The 13,599-nt window shown below is 43.4% G+C and overlaps 1 protein-coding gene and 1 long non-coding RNA gene across 2 annotated transcripts in view; one reads left to right on the forward strand and one right to left on the reverse strand.

Moving 5' to 3' along the window:
• Nucleotides 1–684: 684 nt before the first annotated feature.
• On the reverse strand, nt 685–2,500 carry LOC124084989 (uncharacterized). Its single transcript, XR_006849311.2, has 2 exons — nt 2,379–2,500; nt 685–1,337 (listed from the first exon to the last, which is right to left on the reverse strand). It is a non-coding gene; the product is annotated as an uncharacterized LOC124084989 (long non-coding RNA).
• Nucleotides 805–13,599, forward strand: part of Kif26b (kinesin family member 26B) — a 499,298-nt gene continuing 486,503 nt past the window's right edge. Inside the window, exons 1-2 of the mRNA XM_046432469.2 lie at nt 805–932; nt 1,772–2,173. Coding sequence (XP_046288425.1) covers nt 870–932; nt 1,772–2,173 — 465 coding nt within the window. The 5' untranslated portion in view covers nt 805–869. The remainder of the gene's footprint in view (nt 933–1,771; nt 2,174–13,599) is intronic.

Raw genomic sequence — 13,599 nt, forward strand, 5'->3', positions numbered from 1 at the left:
GTGTTTCATTAGAGCCCCGGACACGGGCCACTCGCCAGTAACTTCCCTGCCAGGAGCGAGATTTACGACCCCACCCCCCGCCCGGGCCCTCGGCCTCGCAATGTCAGGCAGGAGCGCCGCACCATAAAATGGATCCCGGTCGGCGCTGCGGCGGCGGCGGCAGCCAGGCGGCGGGTTCCGGGGCGGCGGGGCCGCGGTTCCCGAGGTTCCGCGCTTCGCCCGGGCGCACACGCGCGTCCTGATCGCGGACGGCTCTCCTGGCCAAGCAGAGCCGCCCCTCTCCCTGTCCTCTCGCAACTGTCAGGCGAAACGGGCCCGCGCATATTGGCTCGGCGACACGCCGAGGCTCCTCCCCGAGTCTGGATCTTTATATTTTGGGAGAATTTCTTTGAACTCAGTTAGCAAGCTCGGTGAAGGAGGCAAGTTCCCACAGCCGGCTCGGTAGACGGGGTCCGCGCGCCGACCCAGGCGAGGCAGCGCGAGGGCTCGCCCACCTTCCCCGCAGCGGCCGTGCGTCCCGATCCTATTCCTCTTTTCCCTGGTGGAGAACTGAGGACTTACTTGACTGAGGAAAATGCCAATGATGTGGATGTGACCATGAAAAGAGAACGTGTGACTGGAGGAGGCAGAAGAGGATGAGGAAAAGCGTTATTTGAAGAGAAGAATAAGCCAGCCACTCCAACGTTTTCTGCAAATTGGTGCAATTACTTCTGGGGTCCATTTGCTTTTATTCTTTCTAACCCACAATTAAGAAATCTTGATTTGAGGGTCAAGAGACAACCTCTTACAATTGGGGAACGCTTCTGGTTGGCAGATCTTTTGGATGTAACATTATTGGAACATTTAGACTCTCCTCGGGAAAAGCCACCATGAATTCGGTAGCTGGGAATAAAGAGAGGCTTGCGGTCTCCAACCGGGGCAAGAAATACGGGGTAAGTTGTCACGGGTTCAACACCGAGACGCGTTACCAGACCCATCTCGGCCGGGGTCCTTCTTTCTCGGGAACGGGTGGCTCCGGCAGAGCTACCCCCAGGAGCCGGTGGCCAGCGCGCGGATCCGAGCTCTCCTCCCGCTGCAGGGACACCTCCGCTGTGCGTGCGCGGAGGCGGGTCTGTTGCGAGGACACCCGCACACTCGCCTCGCTCTCGGATTTTTTTCAGTCGGTTTAATCTTTTCTTTTCTCCGGATCCATAACTTTTGCGGTATTCCTGGACTTCTAGGCAGAGTTAAGCCGTAAGGAATGTTTCCCATGAAATCTCTGCCTTTGGTTGCACGGATCGTTTCCCGGGATCCGGGAGATCCTTTCATTTTACCGGCAGGATCCGGTGGGCTGTTCCCTGAATGAATAAAATCCCATAAGTCACAGGGCCCTCAGAATAGGGTCTTCTAGGATCTTGTAACTGGGTTCTTGCTGGGGTGGGTGCCAGGTCCAAAAGCACGGGGCGCTGAATCAGTGGGTACCCCCTGCAGAAACCGTTGAAAACCCCTCAAGTAAACCCTTCTCCTGACCTGAGGCACCCAGAAACCGGAGCAGGGGTCACTCGGAAGGCGGGGTATCACCTTAGGACAATTAACGAGATAGAAGGAGGGCAACTTAGCTGCAGGGCTAGCAGCAGCCGGGAACCGGAGCCCGTGGGCTTTCGGCCAGGCGCTCGGTGGCATGCGGATACCCCGGCGGGCGGGCAGAACGGCGCCCCCAGGCCCGCCCAGCTCCAGAGAGCGGGAGTCCGCCGCCTCGCGGCCCCTGACACCCGCGTGTCTCCCCCTGCAGGTGAATGAGGTCTGCTCGCCCACCAAGCCGGCGGCTCCCTTCTCCCCTGAGAGCTGGTACAGGAAAGCGTACGAGGAATCGCGCGCTGGGAGCCGGCCTACCCCCGAGGGCGCAGGCTCGGCGCTGGGCTCGTCGGGGACCCCGTCCCCCGGCTCGGGCACCTCGTCCCCGAGCTCCTTCACCGGATCCCCGGGTCCCGCCTCTCCGGGCATCGGCACCAGCTCGCCGGGCTCCCTGGGCGGCTCGCCGGGCTTCGGCACCGGCTCCCCGGGCTCTGGCAGCGGCGGCGGCTCCTCCCCCGGCTCGGACCGCGGCGTCTGGTGCGAGAACTGCAACGCCCGCCTGGTGGAGCTGAAGAGGCAGGCTCTCAAGCTGCTCCTCCCGGGGCCCTTCCCGGGCAAGGTGAGCGGCGCGACAGGACAGCCGGGAGGGCGACCCAGGGCGGGGGAGATGCCGGGAGGGCAGCGGCCAGGGGAACGATTGCTGGGCGTAGCTGCCCGACCCATAGAGAACGTGAGCAGCGCCGCCGCCGGAGGGGCCTTGGCGGTTCTGGGGGCTGCTTCACACCCTAGGGGACGCAGATGGCGGCCCTGGGGAGGACCCTTACCTAGGCCCCATGGGACAGGGGAACTAGCTCCCGAGTGTGTTGGCGCACCCGCAGCTTCAGGCCTCACAGCCCATCCGGGATGCCCCAGGTGGATGCCCCAGGTGGTTTGTCTGGCTGTGCCGCCACTCGGGACTCCAGACTGCTTATGAAATCTTTCTCCCCACCCCCACATGGGATCCTTTACAAGAATGTCAATGGGAGCAGTAACAGCAAGCTGATATTTGGGTGTTGTCGTTTCCCATCGCATATTTGTGGTTCTTCCTCCCCAGGATTACAGAAACAGAAACACATTCAAAGGCCAGCACTTTTTCTCTGTGTGTGTGTATCTGAGGAAGATTAAGAAGAGGTGGATAGCTCATAAGAGCAGTACCACATCCTGGCCTGCTATTGCGCTAACGCGCATTGGTTCTTCCATAGCAACCCTGCCGCGTTGTGTGACCTGCAGGGGAGCCCCCAGAGTGTAACACAATGCAATTGTATTTGCACTGTTGGGTCCAAGTACTATCAAATGATAATATTTACTCTACCACTTCAAAGAGTTTTTATCAGTGGTTAGAGAGAAATATCAAGAAAACAGTGGGTTGCTGTGGAGGTTTCTGTCACCGTTCAATGACATTTTCTGGTTTATGTTTCCATGAAATGAAATATTGTGATTTCGAGTAGTGGAGTTTAGGAATAACTGCATCTGCTTGCCTCATCTGTTTACCCAAACACACACTTTGATGTTTTTATATACAAGGGTTAAATTAAACAAATCCCCACAGACTGTTATACAATTCAAAATATGGAAAATTCACCACCAGAATTGGTCTTCTGAATCCATAACCTTTCTCAAGAATAATTAACTCATGGATTGTTGTAAGTTTGCCATTTTTATAGGTTGTTAATAAATCTTCCAGGACACTCTAAGAATAAATCCCAGGGAGTCTGAAAACTTATTTCACCCTTGCATTGCTAGACCCTCCAATATAACACCATTTCTTCACTCACAGATTTGTTTGCTCTTATGATCATTTGCCAGTATTCATTGATTTCCTTTCCCATTCAAAGCAAAGTGTCAGGTACAGCAGAGAAAATGACAGAAACATACAGTCCTTGTCTACATAGAGATTGTATTCTAATAGAGGATACAGACATTAACTACAAGTTGCAATTCATAATTTATTTATTCACTTGTGTTGAGTGCTAGGAAGGAGGGAGTGTGGGATTCTGTGAGGTTGTATAATGGGACTAGACCATCTGATAAAAATTTAAAGAACCTTGGTCTTGGTTGTTGCAGATATATAGCATCTGATATTTGGCAATCTTAATAAGTTGCAGCCTACCAAATTATTTTAGAATATTCTAGAGAACCCATTCTTATAATAAATTCTTTGTATTGTTGTTTGAGTGCTCTTCAGGTGCAAAAGTAAATCAAAACATATTCTTTTCGTAAAAATGGAAGAGGGGAAGGAAAACTTACAGGTAGAAGAAACAAACGTTGAAATTTAATGCATCCAGTATGATTTGTGAGGTCATGTGACAAACTGGATTTTTGTTTTTGATGAATCTTCTTGGAAATGTCATTCAGTGTTAAAAGAGATAGCTCAATATATTTGCCAACTTTATTGATGTTGGGAAACTGATAATATTGTCAGAGCGAGGTGATAGCTCCGGAAGCAGCATTGGATGGGCTGAACCTCAGTGCTCTACACTGACTCCAGTGATCTAGGGAAGAGCTGCCATCACAGGGATAGTCATCAGGATCACTCTGAGTGCACACATGACTATTACACACAACCATAGTTGCCTGAGTTTTAGATGTGAAGCAGCTCAGTGAAGCATGACATTAGGTACAAGGGATGTAGCCAGGAATGAGGGTGCTTTGGGTTAAGCTCAGGATTAGTAATGAGATATGGGGCCTCAATTTTAACTACCAATCTTTTGTATGTCTCTAGGAATAATAATTTTAGGTGTGTGTGTGTGTTTAAGTATTTCTACTCTCTCATTAGGTCCAATTTCCATTATACCTTTTAATGTTCGCAACTTTTTTTTAGGTTACTGGGGATTCAACTCCACCACTGAGCCACATCCCCAGTCCTATTTTGTATTTTATTTAGAGATAGGGGTCTCACTGAGTTGCTTAGCACCTCGCTTTTGCTGAGGCTGGCTTTGAACTTGTGATCCTCCTGCCTCAGCCTCCACAGCAGCTGGGATTACAGGCGTGTGCCACCTCTTGTGGCTATTCATAACATTTTAATCAAACAATTGCCATGTTCTGGGAACCATGAATGGTGGGCCATAAATCCTCATGGGCAGGATTTATGAGCAAACTGTGGACCTCTGAAGCCCTCAGGCACCAAAGGAGTTAAGTTTCATTAGAACAAAGAGATGTCATTGTAACTCCAGCAAGTAATTCACCCTGGAGAGTTAGAGGCTGGAAGATAACGATATGTTTTTGAGGAATAATTAGTAAAAATCATCTTTGTAATTTGCATAAGATGCTTAACTATATTTGGGGAATATATTCCTGAATAGAGTATTAAATTCTACTAGGTAGCATTACAAGTCTCATAGGTAAGCAGTTAAACATCAAAGGCAGAATAGTATACCCAGGAACCCTATTATTTTAGGATGGGTTTGGCTTTGGTTCTTTCTCCACCACTGGTTTATTTTGTGACATTCAATAAATCAGTTTTCCTCTCTATTTTTTAACTTTCCCATTAAATTTTTAATAAAAAAAGATTCAAACTGTTAGAATGTCATAAGAATTATCCAAGGTAAAGCTCAAAAAGCACTTCTATTCTTCAGTGAAAACTGTACGGGTTGATATTTATTAATTAGAAAAGATTTTGTTAGATTCATGTTATAGAATTTATTTCCTAAAAAATTTAGCAACTTTCAAGTTCTAATTTCATTAGTATATTTCCCAAATATCACACTGCCATATTAATTCTCACACTATGTCCATTTGTAGGTAGCGAGCCCTGATCCCCTAGTTTTATCTTTGGGACAGTTGGGTAAGGAGAGAAGATGAGGTTATGGAAGATCCCTGCAGGGTATCTGGTTGGTCCCTCAAATTATTGACTGGCTATGGTGATGTGAGAGTTACTGCTCTACTCTGAGCACTCTTAGGAATTATGTGGCCCCATGGATGACAGGGTTTTATAATAGAAGGTGACATGACTTGGATGTTACTGGGTAGCAAGGTTGGTGGTGATGGTGCTGAGACTGGAAATGGTGATGATAGGAGACCCAGATCTGGATAGAGCACAGAGAGGAGGATGATAATGGATTTGAGTTCCTATGGATGGAATTTGAGTTTTCTGGAAAGAAATGGAAAATGGAGGAAGATTTGATCATAAGACAGTTTGTTGTTGGCTATTTCAAGATTCTGCAATGTTGAAATGACAAGTGTGAGCTTAATGATTCTCTGAATTCATCTTTCCAATAGCAACTTACCTGGGTAAGGAGAGATTTGTGCCTGTTGGCAGATTGTAAAACATTTGGACTGACTTTTATTACCTTAGTCAGTAAAAAGGGCATACTCGGTTTATATCATTTCTCTTCTAGTGCTGGTAAGTGGTAGTGGTCAGATAAAACAAAAGAATGTGGATGGATGTGTTAAGTGTTGGGTTTCTAAGTGAGGACAGTCCTTTTACCCACTACAGTGTTACATTGTGTAAATATAAGATTATTTCATGTCCAGTGGTGAGAGTGTCTTTTCTGCTTTCTAGATGACAATGGTTAAGACACCAAGCCAGAAGAGGCCAGGGGATGAGTCTCTTATTTTTGAATTAGCTCAGATCATTCTATTTTTGGGTGATAGAACTTTTGAAAGGACTGTGTAAGTTCTGCAAAACATCAGTCCAAAGAAATTCCATGAAGTACAAAGAAATGTTTCAGGTTGGCAAAAGGTTATCAGGCATCTGTTCATTTCTATATCAATAAAAGAAAATCTTCTTTTATATAGAGAAGATCCAGAACTATGTTCCTTTTGCAGTCAAATATTCTGAGCCCATTTATGCCCCAGAAATATCAGGAAGATTAGCCAGATACCCTGAGAAGGGAAGCCAGGAATCACAGAGATGAAAGAAAGGAATGTGTCCTAGGGGTTAAAAACACCAAACGTGGACTCTAAATAGCCAGAGCCCAGGGAAGTCTAGACTTGGGGAGATATAAATACATATTTCTGTATTTTGCTGGCTCCAAAAGAGGGGTATGGAAAATAACCCTATGTAAAAGGTCCCCCCAAAGCCGTCATAAACACTTTATAAATAGAAAAAGTAGAGATTGCATTTTAAGTATTCATTAATTATGGAGGAATTCTAGTTGAAATCTCCTTCTAAGAACACATGGTTATTTTCTAAAAGCTTCATTAGAGTTTCTCATTTTGGAAGTATTGTAGACAGAGGAGTAGTTAATTGAAAATATCAGTAATGAAAACGTCCTACAGCATTTATCATGAAAGAATTTCTGAAACATTGTAGGAGTTTATGAAAACATTCCCAGTACAGCCATGAGAGTTGTAATTTCTTCTTTAAGGCTTAGCAAGCTATGGAATAATGACATTTCATTCTCCTAGACTTTTAATTGTGGAAACAACATGGTCAGTTTTTGTAGTAACTTAATTCACTTTGCAAAAATCCCTGGCCTATAATCAATTATTCCACACTCACTGTAGATAGGATTATTGCCTTAGATATGGGACTTTTAAGTGGCTGAGGCTGGTAGTTTGTTAGCATTTGGAAGGATTAAGTCAATTAAAATTTAGTCCACATCAGTTGCTGTTTGGCATCATATCACAGTTTGTGCTATTCATCAGCTAATAACGTGATGGTAATAATGATGGTTACGAATGGCTAACAGTTATTGTCCTTAAGTGCTGGGTGCTGTACCAAGACACACAATCTCACATAACAAAGAGATGAGCATGATTTCTTTTCTTCACTCTGGAATTCCAGAGGCTTGAGATAGTTATTTAGGTCACAAAAAGAAGGAAAAAGTTAGACAAGGAACAGAAATCTAAGCATGCTTTGTCTCCCAAAGTTTTTTTGGGGGGTCACTGTTAACGCAGTATAAGTGATTCCAAGACCCCTGCCTGAGAAGGTTATAATTATCTGGGCTCACAGATGGTAACTTCACTTTTGGGGGGCAGAGAGGTTGGGGGAAATATGCAAGACTCTTAAGACTGAATTGACTAGATTTTCTTGGCTTGTGGTGGGGGTGGGAAGGGAACTTCCTTGTTTCTGAATGCATTCAGCTGAGATGCTGTTGTCAGTCCTTTTCCAACAGAAAATCCTGCCTGAGGGTCCTGTCCTGACCTTCTGAGATGAAGAGCCCTGCAGCTGGACATTCAGTGCCACATCAGCAGGACTGCTGGACTTCTAGGCTGTTCTGTCTTCGAAAAGATTGTAAATTGGTCAGTGTCTGTGGGGGTCCCCTGTCTCTTTTCAGGAATACAAAACTAAGCCACTTTCAAGTCACAAGCTTCATAAGCATCTTTTCTTTCCTTTTTGAAAACTTTCTCTATTTTCTTACTATGACAGAGGAACATTGTTTAGACTGGTTTCTCAATTGAACTTTCATGCTTATATGCACCAATCTGAAATATCTTTAAGTTTACTTGTATAGGTGCAAAAGGATTCCTAAATTACTCTTGGGATAATTATCAGAATACCAGATTAATTTGTATCTATCATCCTGTTTTGCCTTTGGACCTGATCTGGAACTCATCTGAGAAAATTGGATTTTGAATCATGGTTAAAAGGGGGTCTGTCCACCATTTCTAGGTGTGATAGGAATTTACCATGCTTGCTTTCTTATATGGAGTGGCCTTTTTAGTATTTAGATTTCTGATCCATTGGGAGATTATTTGGAGGTATCACAAAGGTAGAGATCAATTTTATCTTTTTCTAAATATGTATCCATTGTCCCCAAACCCTTTATTAATACATCCATCTTTCCCCTGTTGAGATTTCAGATTCCACCATTATCATAAAACAAAATTCCAGTTATATTTGGATCTTTTACTGGATTTTCTGTTCTGTTTATTTGTTGGTCTCCTTGTGCACCAATTCCATACCATTTTAGAAACTTTATAGCACCTTTTAATGTTTGGTAGGACTAGCTCTCTATGACCCAAACAATCCCCTACTTCTCTAGGAGTTTTTGGTTATTCTTCCTGATCATTTTCCCTTATGAACTTTAGAATAAACTTGCCTAACTCCAGAAAAAAAATTTCGTTGGGACCATGTTACACTTACATGTTAATCTGGGGAGATAGTTGGCATCTTTATGATGCTGAGACTTTCCCAAGAACCTGAAATGGCTTTCTTTTCAACAATTTTACTTTTCAACAATTTCTAAGAGTTTCCTCATGTAGGTTTTGCACATTTCTCCTCAAATTTCTTAGGTGTTATCTTTTGTTACTATTATGAATGAAGTCTTTACCTCCATTGTCTCTTCTAAGTGATATTTATATACATGAGGAATATTGATTTACATATTAGTTATAATCCTAGTGCTTTATTAAATTCTACTAACATATTCATTTAAAAAATTAATACTCATGAGTTTAAAAAATGATGTTCAAATATAGATGTTGTTACTCTCTTTGCTGCATGTATGTCTGTTTTATCTTGATTATTACATTGGTTAATATTTCTAACATGATATTAAATGGTAGTGTCTATAGTTTTTTCCTGTCTTAATGTAAGATTTTGGCTTTTAGTCTGAGATCTACCTACAGTTTTACAAGTTAAGGAAATATCTATCAATTCCTATTTTATTTAGGATAGGTGTTGTTTTCCAAATATCTTTTCAGTATTTAGGGAGATAATCATGTGAATTTTCTCTTTAGATCTATTAATATTGAAAATTATTATTATTATTAGTTATTTTTATTGTTATCATTATTATTTGTGGTGCTGGGGATTGAACACAGGGCCTTGTGCATGCAAGGCAAGCACTCTACCGACTGAGTTATATCTCCAGCCCAATATTGCAAATTATTATCTTTTATTTCCTAACAGTAAACCATCCTTGAATTCCCATAATAAATCCTACTTGGTCCCAGTGCATTAAAAAAAAAATGCTGCTGGATTCAGTTTGTTAATATTTTATTTATTGTTTTGCTTGATATTCATATGCCACTGATTATTTCAGTCATTTAGGTACCAATTGCTACTGTAACTGTGCCACATTATAACCAAAATATGAAAAAGACTAAAATCCCTGCTTTGGAGCCACTCAGTCTAGTATTAGACAGACATGGAATGTAAGAGTTGGAACAGTATATCAAGTGCTACAACAGGGCTGCATCAAAATGCAGACAGGGGAGCCTGGAACTGGCTTTGGAAGGCTGGGTAGGATATGAATATGGAGAAGCCTAGACATTCCAGTCAGAGGAAATGGCAGGTGGAAGCACAAGAGGGCTATGTATGCTCAGTACACTAGGGGAACTGACATAGTGCATTGAATGAATGACAGGGTGGGAAGGTGGCAGGGAAAGGTTGAAGGGTCTTATGGGCAAGAATCTGGACTTATCTGTAGGCAATGGGCAGCTATTAGAGGATGTACAGGAAGGGACTGAAATGAGGTGCTCATTGTGAGAGAGATTGGACTGGAAGGGTGGTCATAGGGACCAATTAGGAGACTCCTTGCAGTGGCTTGAGTGAAATTGTGTCAACTGACTGCAAAAATGAAGTGGCAGCTTGATCTGAAAGAGTGAGTAGAAAACCCATGTTAGGTGGCTCCTGAGATGCAGGGTAGGAAGGAGAGGAGGCGTTCTCACAGATTTCTGGCTAGGACAAGTGTGAAGCCAGTGTGGCTAGCTATTCAGACAGGAAATAGAGGCAGGAGAGAGTTTTTGTTATTAGAGGTCTGGTTTTCAGGGATGGTTGTAGATAATGAAACTGGTTTGGGCTTTCTAGAGCTGGAGGCTGAGTGATCCAGTAAGATCCAGTTGGGGCCTTAGGGTGAGTTCAGAGATGGAGACATGGATCTGGGAGATGCCCACATGAACAAGGTGATAGAATAACTTCACGGATGGTGTGATTCCCTGTGGGTGTGGGTGTGTGGGGAAAATAACCAGTGGAACATAGAGCTGTGGGGCTCATTGACATTGAAGGGAGTCAAGAAGATAGACCAAGAAGTACAGGCCAAAAAAGAGGTAGAAAAATATATAGGAGAAGTGGTGATTTACAAACTGAGGCAATCTTGAGCTTCAGGGGCTCGGTGTGAGAGGTCTGATACTTTGGTGAGATCAAAGAAGCAGGGACTGAGACTACCACTGAATTGGCAAATAAAAAGGTCTTTGGGGATCTTTGAAGAGTTTCTAGCATCCTGGAGAAAGACAGACAATGACAGTAAGTTTAGGAGTGGATGGAGAGGAGGACATGTGAGTCAGTACTGGAGTTGTCAGAACACTGAAAGTTATGAGAGATCCGTTTTTTGATGTTCTTATGACTATGAAGACCTGGGGTGCACAGACTTTAGTGCAAAACCAGGCTCCATCACTTCATGTGTGACCTTGGGCAAGTCCCTTAGTCCATCTGTCCAGTGGAATAATGAAAGGACCCCACCAGGGTGGTTGTGAAGATTAGGTGAAATTGAGAGATAATATTTAACCGCCACTTTCTATTATTATTATTCTAATGACTTTCCACAAGAAGAAAATTGAATTTAATGAAAGCCCCCTTCCTTCCTTCCCTCCTACTCTTTCTCTTCTCTCTCATTTCCTTCTTCCCTACTCCCCCCAATTGCTAGTGGCTTAACACCAAAATGGAGGGGGAAAAAATGGAGTCAGAGAACACTGGAGCCATAGAGCTCCTTCTTTTGCTGTTTCTTCACCTCCAGATCAATAAAGCATCTCATACTTATTCATTCATAGGTAGCACCATTGAAAGTTTAAAGAGAGCTCCACTGATGCAAATAGCCACTCCTTTTAGTTGGGTTACCATGAATGTGGATTGAGAGTCTTTGTCACAAATGCAAATCCCTGCTTGAAGCCCTGCCCCTCTCAGAATCCCCCTCCCCCCAAAGGGAGTATTGTAGACATGGCATTTGACATTTCAGGCTCTGGTGAATGAAGGAGAGCAGATTTCCTCCAGTGACTGCGCATGTGATATGCAGATCTGAACAGCACTAGGAATTTGGGCTTATCTGCCTTCCAATCCAGTTTTATCTTTCTCAGACAGTTTTCTTTGCAGTTATAGTTTGCTGATCCTGTTGCATCAATTCCGACCAGACCCTGTGGAGAAGTCTGGAAATAGAGATGATACCCTCCCCCACCAAGCAGTATTTTCTGCCCTTATCTCAGCTCTGAGAGTTGGAGTTGACATGGAAGGAGTGGGTTCTTGTAAATTGTAGTATAAAAAGAGGATGTATTCTGAATGATGCTATATAGGTTTGCAGATCTGAAGGCTCTGAGGCTAGAGCAAGTTATTTTCATAAGCAGATGTATATCTGAATGTATCTTAAGTGCCATAGACTAGGTGGCAGCTGAGGGGCTATTTTAATTCATTTTTTTCTACTTTTTAGAATTGAAGTTCAATACAGTGGGAACCACAAAAGGTTCTTGGAAGAAGTTTTAGTTCTCCACATAGCGTGCTTTTCCGGTCTTTGATAGTTTTTACATGTACGATAAATTTCTGTTTGATTTTTGTTTAAAAGCATGAATTGGAAATAATAAGTCAAAACATTCTTTTCCACCACAGGATAACAAAAATATAAATTTTAGTTTCATAATTCTTTTATCTCATCTGACTAGGACTTCCCCCCCCCCCCTAAGATAGCATAGGAACTTAGAGAGCTTGAGATTTTATTGTGGTATAATTTCATCTATTAATTAGCAGTGATGAGCAGTTATGCTTTCCTATGAATCATTATCACCTTATTTATAGTGGTTGCTTTCTTTGGAGTTATAATCACTGCTTTCTACTTCTACTCCATCTAACTGGTAGCTTCATGTAGCAATGGGAGATTTAGGTATTAACTAATTAGACACCAAAAATAACAACAACCAAAAGCTGATGAGCTATCTAATAAAGAGGTTATGCAGAAAATAAAAGTCGAATTCAGGCAGACAACTAGCAATCACCTTTGTTTAAGAAAAGCAATCAGCTGGTGTTTCTCTGTAGAGGGAGATCTATATCCTGAGCAGCTAAAGAGATGGCCTTGGATATCTTCCCTGTGACACCATGGCTGGGAATTGGAGCAGCATTTGTCTTCCACCAAGCCAGGAGTCATGGCAATGGGAACTGAGGGACAGAGGGGAGAAGGACTGGAAGGAGAATAAGATGGGGGAGGAGGGGAAGAGAGGGAAGATGGATGAGAGAGAGGGTGAGAGAAATAGAAAACAAAGAAGTGAGGGGTATAGGCATCAGAGGTTGTCTACAATCCCAAATTTTTAGTGAAGAAGGACTGTCCTTAGAGCTGGGGACAGAGGTACAGTCCAGCCTCCAGCATAATTAGCATTATGATCTTGGGAAAGTTACCCAGCTCACTGTGCTTTCTTTCTCTCTTTGTGGTGTTGGGTGTGGAACCCAGGGCTTTATGGAGTCAATTCCTGGCTCCCACATTCCAGAGGAATATGTTTGACAAAACCCTGGATGGATTCTGGCTGAACCAAGAGCCTCAAGGTGTTCTGTGGGCTGCCACGAGGCAAGACTTTGGATCACACTAGTCAGCCGGTGCAGGCTTTGAAGGTGCCCGTAGCCCTCTCTTCAGTGAAGCTTCTGACTTTGGGATTTGGATCATAAATGACTGACAAAGATATTCCTGTTTCTTTCCTTCCCTCCCTTCCTCTCTCTTTCTCTTTCTCTCTTTCTTCTGGGAATTGAACCTAGGCCATCATGAATGCAAAGCACACATTCTACCACTAAGTTACACCCCCAGACCCTCTTCCTGTTTTTTAGTAAAGCTCTTTGCTTTATAGTTGTTTGTGTTTGTAAACAGAAATAAACTTGAACAAAAAGGACAGTTGACTTTCTGAGAGCAATTGGATTGAGGAGTATGTGAGGCAAAGAATGGCCTTAGGACTTAGAAAGGCCTACTTTTAGTTAGTTTTACATTAAATATATCTGCCATGTTGATTAGGATTTAGAAACAATTTGCGGAGAGTTTGGGGGGATAGCAATAAAGGAATACCAAGACTCCAAACACTGTATTCATCATTCTTAAAAATAGACTCTCTGTTGAAACTTTCCTCAAATCCTTTGATTTCTCTTTTCTTTTTTTC

Source organism: Marmota monax, unplaced genomic scaffold, assembly GCF_021218885.2.
Source record: "Marmota monax isolate L192 unplaced genomic scaffold, Marmota_monax_Labrador192_F-V1.1 WCK01_AAM20220418_F8-fsc00090, whole genome shotgun sequence".
Classification (NCBI taxonomy): Eukaryota; Metazoa; Chordata; class Mammalia; order Rodentia; family Sciuridae; genus Marmota; species Marmota monax.